The sequence below is a fragment of the Lactuca saligna genome, chromosome 9 (assembly GCF_052625555.1).
Source record: "Lactuca saligna cultivar CGN05327 chromosome 9, ASM5262555v1, whole genome shotgun sequence".
Lineage (NCBI taxonomy): Eukaryota > Viridiplantae > Streptophyta > Magnoliopsida > Asterales > Asteraceae > Lactuca > Lactuca saligna.
This window is the reverse complement of record NC_136425.1, coordinates 112,743,257-112,750,301: the sequence shown is the minus strand read 5'-3', so window position 1 is coordinate 112,750,301 and position 7,045 is coordinate 112,743,257. Positions and strand designations below refer to the sequence as shown.

At 34.7% G+C, this 7,045-nt stretch overlaps 1 protein-coding gene across 1 annotated transcript; it reads left to right on the top strand.

The window, feature by feature from the left end:
• Positions 1–312: 312 nt before the first annotated feature.
• Positions 313–2,119, top strand: LOC145018095 (ubiquitin-fold modifier-conjugating enzyme). The gene is made up of 3 exons (XM_078976016.1): positions 313–760; positions 1,605–1,666; positions 1,805–2,119. The coding sequence occupies exons 1-3, from the start codon at positions 428–430 to the stop codon at positions 1,932–1,934; spliced, it is 525 nt and encodes a 174-aa protein (XP_078832142.1). The 5' UTR covers positions 313–427; the 3' UTR covers positions 1,935–2,119.
• The last annotated feature ends 4,926 nt before the right edge of the window (positions 2,120–7,045 follow it).

The following is a 7,045-nucleotide window of genomic DNA, read 5'->3' as shown; positions in this document are numbered from 1 at the left end:
AGAAAAAAAGCTTAGCCTATGAGTATGTATTGTTATCCTATTTCAGTGACAATAGTCTTTTTATTTTTGTGAAAAAGAATTTGCATCCCTAAAATATTCAAATGTAAATATTTAAGAATGATATTTCTTTTTATTGTTCGATCTATTTAGCTTATGTGCTTTAAATCATTGATAATTTTGCTTATTTGCTTTAAATCACTGATAATTTTATTCGAAAAGAAACATAAATTCTTATTTCTAAGGATTTTTTTTCTTGTTTTTTGTTTTTATTTTTGTTTTTGTTTTAAATATATTAAGTTGGGAAATAGAGGATTAGAGGGTTAAGTTTTTTTAGGCGAAACAGGGCTTTCAAGTTCAAGTTCTCACTGCACAGAAATTATTGTCCACCGGTTTCTCTAGGGTTAGAGCTCAGAGCTCAACGACAGCAATGGAGGGATGGGATCCGACCACCAAGTCAACATTGACACAAATTCCTCTCCTAACAGTTAAAGCCGGTCCTCGCGATGGCGCCACTTGGACTCAGCGTCTGAAGGAGGAGTACAAAGCCTTGATCGCCTATACTTCAATGAACAAATCCAGAGACAACGATTGGTTTCGTATCTCCGCTGCTAATCCCGAAGGAACACGATGGACAGGAAAGTGTTGGTATGTGCATAATTTGCTCAAATATGAATTTGATCTCCAATTTGATATTCCGGTGACCTACCCTGCCACAGCTCCTGAACTTGAGCTTCCCCAACTCGATGGAAAGACTCACAAGGTTCGTAAAGAAACCCATTTTTATGCAGTTTTGCATATTTTAAATCAATTGTAAGATCTTACAGCATCGATGATTGTTAGTCGATTTTGGCTGTTTATATTTCAATAGGAAAACCTTTATTATCAATTCATAGGATCCATTTCAACTTTAATTTGGCGTGAATTTAACGCCTTGATCTTAACAATTTTGATATAAAAATTGAAGATACCGTAGCAACTCCTGTTATGAGATGTGATGAAGGACCCACACAATAGAGAAATTAGGAAAGCTATAGATGTCTTAGTTTCTGGTTATTTCTTTTGAATCAAAATCAGTATCATCTTTGGGTAGCTGAATTGAATCTTTTACTGGACTCTGCTTGCTGAGTTGGGTTACTAGTCTAAGAATCAATATAAAAAAATAATTGGGGAGTGCAATTCAATTCCAAACTACTTATGCATGCTCAGGAATCTTGCATTAAGTAATACATATTCAGGTGAAAAAAAAAAAACAGTATTTAGTTAGAAAGAATGCGAGGCATATCAAATTATCAATGAATCCTATTTATACAAAAGGGCTATTCTTCTAGTAACCTTTGAGCTGGCTCACACAACCACCCACGCCAAAGCATCATGTGAGATGTAATGTCTGCAAAAAGGGCTTGACAATAATCCTTTTTGCAAAAAAAAACAAATTCTTTTTGTTTGTTATCCAACTTTGAAAAGCTTTGGTTTCCGCAAATTCAGAGAAAAACCTTGTAGCTATAATAACTTACTTACAGATGGATGGATTTGTTTGTAAAGAAGTGATACAGTCTATCCTTATGTTTTTATTAAATGTTTGTTCATTTTGTGGCTGGCTACAGATGTATAGAGGTGGGAAGATTTGCTTGACGGTGCATTTCAAGCCACTCTGGGCTAAAAACTCGTAAGAAACTTACCTAGTAGATTCATCGTATTTATGAACAAGCCTCTACCAGGACTGGTTATGTGAACAAATAAAAGTCTACAATTATGTTTTTCTTTTAAACATTATTTTATATAAAGTGAGGTTTGTATATTTCAGGCCTAGATTTGGTATAGCACATGCGCTTTGTTTGGGGCTTGCACCGTGGCTTGCAGCGGAAATACCAGTTCTTGTGGATTCTGGCATGATCAAGCATAAAGATGATGCTGTCTCCACCAGTGAGGCATAATAGTTTCTTGTTACTATCTTATCGCTTAACAATACAATATCCAGTATTACTATATAACATTACAATTTCCCTTTTGAACTTGAGTTGTGCTTTGGCTGAATCACAGACAATAAGTATCCGTATCCCGGACTAACTGTGCAATATATGATTCTGATGTCTGCAATTGAATCAAAAACTTTAATTTATAGTGTAATTTTGAAATACATGTTTGTCGCTGACAATTGTTTCTTGTAAGGCCAAGTACAAGAAATAGCACTGTTTTGCGCCGCCGGCTATTTACAAACCTTAAAAAGGCTACCATCATCCCGCCATTCTTGTTTTATGCTTCTATGCTGTTACTTCTTGTTCTTTTCTTTTTTCATCAGCACTGGCTGTGTCGGTTTATGGTTGTGCATTGGATTTTGTATTTATTGCTCATCTTCTTATTGCTGCATTATAGAAACCTCATGCAGGAAATGTGTGTTATCGAAGCAAGCTTTAATTTTTCAAATTCCTTGTGTTTCTGTGTGTGATTTTTTAGTTTGGTTTCATGTTCCTTTTCCCCATCTCATTTAGGTTCTTATAGGGCGTGTACGGTAAAACTAGCTAGGAGCGGATAGCTTGTAGCGTTTTGTTAAACGCTACGTGAAGTAGGATTTGGATTTAGAGCGTTTTGTTTACTACTAAATGCTAGAAGCTTGTAGTTTCAAACGAGACTGATTGTTCAAAACGTAAAGGTTTGTCAAATGCTAGAAGCTAGAAGCTCTCAAAAGCTCCTAAGCACTCATTTCCGAACACGGCCATAATGATAGGATCAAACTTTTATTTTTCAAATCCTTTTTTATTTCATCGATTTGTTTTGTCGGTTTTATGGCAGGTTTGAATGAAAAGGCTAAAGTTACACGAATTAATTTTTTTTGGTAAATGTAGATTGTTTTCAATTTCAGTTCAATTTTTGTAATTTTAATTGATTTGTTGGGTTGTAATTCGTACGAGATGAGTTGTATGGGTCAAATATGTTCCATCCTTAGATATAGTGTTATAAGGCTGATGTCGTATTAAGAGTTTTATATCTCCCATATCTTCTCTTAATTTTAATGTTTATGATATACTATGTGTTCCTAATTTTTATGTGAAAATATCACTTGTGGTGGCTAAAGAAAGACTACACAACTACTTTATAAGTCAATATATGAATTGTTTTTCTTATATACGTGATTATCTTAATATTATGTTTCTCTTATGTCTTCATTCTAGAATCTATATACACATTATTTGAACTATTACTAATGGAAAATGACTTAAAAATCCAACGAAGTTTCCAAACCGTTCAAAAAACCCAGATTATGTTTTGTTTGTTCAAGAAAACCCAACGAACTTAACATTTTCTCTAAAAAAACCCAACTAACGTATGATTTTGTTCAATTCTCTAAAAAAGCCCTAAGACTAATAACTTCAAATTCTTTTGATCTTCATGATATCTTATTATGAACTAGAGACATGGATCAACTGTTAATATCATGATTCAAGATTATGTTTCCCGATACTGACTTGTGGTGACCTTTCAGACTGATTGTCAGCTTAGCCAAACATTTGTTGTCAGCACCAAATCAACGAAAGGCCTAGAGATATCCACTTCTCTATGATAGCAAAATGATCAATTAAACTTTGACTACATAGGTTTGTACTATTCCTCATGCAATACTTAGTCAAACCCTGTATAAAAGCCAGTTACAGACAACTTTGGGGAGAGAAGATACAACCGATTATAGAACAAAACTTCATGCATCTCCATTTGAAGAGTACATAAAATAATTATCTTAATTTACTCATGACATGATCAATGAAGTAATCTTTAAGCATGGTTACTCCAATACTTAAAATCTAAGCACTCATAGTATTGGTCGTAGGGCTTTGCTATGTTCATCCATATGAACAATCTACCAATACTATGACAATCTTAATTCACTACCATCTTCCAAGGATAGGATTGATTGTGGAATGTTTGAATAATAAATTATTCTATAAAGGATTCTAAACATACAAAATTAGGAATAAGGATAATATGAATAGTAAAAGTAACTTATTATTAATAATTACCAAATAAAAAAATCCAATGCGTTCCAAATAGAGATCAAACTATAAGTTATGTTATCCAACCAACTCACCAGCAAATCTAATGCCAATAAACCTAGTATGAAGATCATGCTTAATATGTGACAGTGGTTTTGTGAGTGGATCAGTTAGATTGTCTTCGGATGGAACTCGACTCACAATAATGTATCCATTTTCTACAAACTTCCTTATAAGATGGAACTTTCTCTTAATATTCCTTGTGCGCTTGTGATCTCTAGGTTCTTTAGTTAAGGCAACTGCACCCTCATTATCACAGAAGATTTCAACCGATTCATCTATGCTAGGAGCAACACCTAAATCATTGATGAAATTCTTTAGCCGCACTACTTCTTTAGCCGCTTCATTTGCTACAATGTACTCTGACTCTGTAGTTCAATCATCAATTGTTTCTTGCTTGGAACTTCTCTAAGTTACTGCTCATCCATCAAATATGAACACAAAGCAGACTGAGATATTGAATTATCTCTGTCATTTTGGAAACTTACATCCACATATCCTTTGATTCTTAGCTCATCTTTACCAACATAAACCAAGAATATATATTTAGTCCTCCTAAGATACTTTTGAATGTTCTTGACAGTAATCCAACGACTTTCACTAGGATCCGCTTGATAATGACTCGTCATACTAATAGCGTATGAGACGTCTGTCCTTGTGCATATCATGGCGTACATGATCGATCCTATGGTAGAAGCATATGGGACTCGACTCGTTTTTCCAGTTCTTCACTAGGACTAAGACATTGGCTTTTGTTCAAAATAGTGTCACGTTGTATAGGTACAAATCCCTTCTTATAGACTTTTCCATCTTGAATTTCTTCAAGATTTTATCTAACTATGTGTTTTAGCGAAGTCCTATTAGACGTCTAGATCTATCCCTATATATCTTGATACCAAGTATATAGGCAACTTCTCTGAAGTCTTTCATAGAGAAACTATTCCCAAGTTATGCTTTTACACTATTAAGTGTAGGGGTGTCGTTTCCTATGAGTAGAATGTCATCAACATACAAGACAAGAAATATAACTACCCTCCCACTAGATCTAACATACACACAATGCTCATCTTCATTTTGTGAGAAACCAAACTCCTTGACTTTCTCATCGAAACAAATGTTCCATTTATGAGGTGCTTGTTTAAGTCCATAAATAGACTTTTGAAGCTTAAATACCATATTAGGAGACTTGGACTGTACAAAACCTTCTAGATAAGCCATGAAAACTTCCTTAGTCAATTTCCCGTTAAGGAAAGGAATTTTTACATGCATTTGCCATATTTCATAATCATGAAATGCATCTATAGTATCATAATAGACTCAATCATAACTACTAGTGATAAGGTTTCCTCATGCTAGTCTTCTTCTTGAAGACCCATTTACATCTAATGGTTTTAAGACCAGGTGTAGGACAACCATGTTCGATACTTGGTTATCTTAGATGGATTTAATCTTGTTGTCCATCACCTCTTACCAATTAGTAGCCTCTGGGCTCGCTATGGCTTCCTGATAGCTGAGTGGCTCATTATCGCCTAACAGATTGTAATCCTCTATGAAATCCATAGAACTCAGGTTGACGACCTTCACTACCGGATCTATGAGTTGGTGATGAAAGAACATTAGATTCCTTAACAGGTTGTTCAACCTATTGTTGGGTTCTAGTGTCAACTTCAGGTTCTTCATTGGTTGACTCTTGAATCTCATCAAGATCAATTGGAATCCTACTAGATAGTTTTGTTGAGATATCAACTCTCTTTCATGAAAGACTTCCATACGAGCAACAAGTTCTTAGTAGGCTTGTAGAACAAGTATCCAAAAGAGTCTTTGGGATAACCAACGAAGTAACATCTTTTGGATATGGGTTCAAGGTTGTCAAGCACTTCTAGATGAACGAAAGCCTCACAAACCATACCTTAATTCGCATAAGAGAAGGATGGGTCTCTTTCCATATTTTGAATGGTGTTTTCTCAACCTTCTTAGTTGGTACAAGGTTTAGAATACAAGCAGCCGTTTCTAGAGTATAACCCTCGAAACTTACTGGAAGTGTAGCACGAGTCATCATAGAACAAACCATGTCAAACAAGGTTCAATTTCTCCTTTATAACACACTACAATGTTGTGATGTTCTTAGTGGAGCTAGTTGTGTGACTATTCCACAACTTCTAAGATGATCGTAGAAGTCATCACTCAGACACTCTCCACCCCTATCAAAACGAAGTATCTTGATTCTCTTGCCCATGTGGTTCTCTACTTCATTTTGAATTTATTAAATACTTTAAATGTCTCAGACTTATGTTTAATCAAATAAACATATCCATATCTACTAAAATTATCAATAAATGTGACAAAGTATATTTCATCATGTCTAGTGATGCGCTTGAACGGACCACATACATCCGAATGGATGATGTCCAACATGTATGCTCCTCTCTCACAGTTTTCTGTGAAAGGAGACTTTGTTATCTTTCAAAGTAGACAAAATTTTCAATCTCCATTAAACTCTAGGTTAAATGGTTCCAAGATCCCATCCGATTGAGCTTGGCGATTCTCTTCTTTGTGATATGGCAAGGTGATAATGTCATAGACATGATTTATCGAAAGAATTTGGACTAACATTTAAGATTAAGTTATTTTTGTTACTTACAACAATCATAGATTCACATATTCCTTTGTAAGGTCTTTCTTTAAAATAAATAACATTATCTCTGTAACCAAAATAGAAGCTTTACTATTATTAAAACCAAAAGTAAAACCATCTATCCACAATGCATAAAATGAAATGATGTTTCTTGACATGTAAGTCGAATAACAACAATCTTTTAAAACAACTGAAAAACTAGAAGGAAATGAAAGCTTGTCATTTCCAATCTTGGTAACGACTGCTCTGCTCTTGTTCCCCATAATCAAGTTAAGTTCTCCATGTCTTAGCTTCTTACTTTGACTTAGTCCCTGCACATCAGAACCAACGTAGGTTCCACCTCCTGTGTCAAGTATCCAATTAT

Excerpts from the sequence above, each read along its gene's own strand:
- LOC145018095 (XM_078976016.1), top strand. The coding sequence starts at position 428 with ATGGAGGGATGGGATCCGACCACCAAGTCAACATTGACACAAATTCCT. Across the intron at positions 761-1,604 it reads TCGATGGAAAGACTCACAAG|ATGTATAGAGGTGGGAAGAT; the intron begins GTTCGTAAAGAA and ends GGCTGGCTACAG. Across the intron at positions 1,667-1,804 it reads CCACTCTGGGCTAAAAACTC|GCCTAGATTTGGTATAGCAC; the intron begins GTAAGAAACTTA and ends TGTATATTTCAG.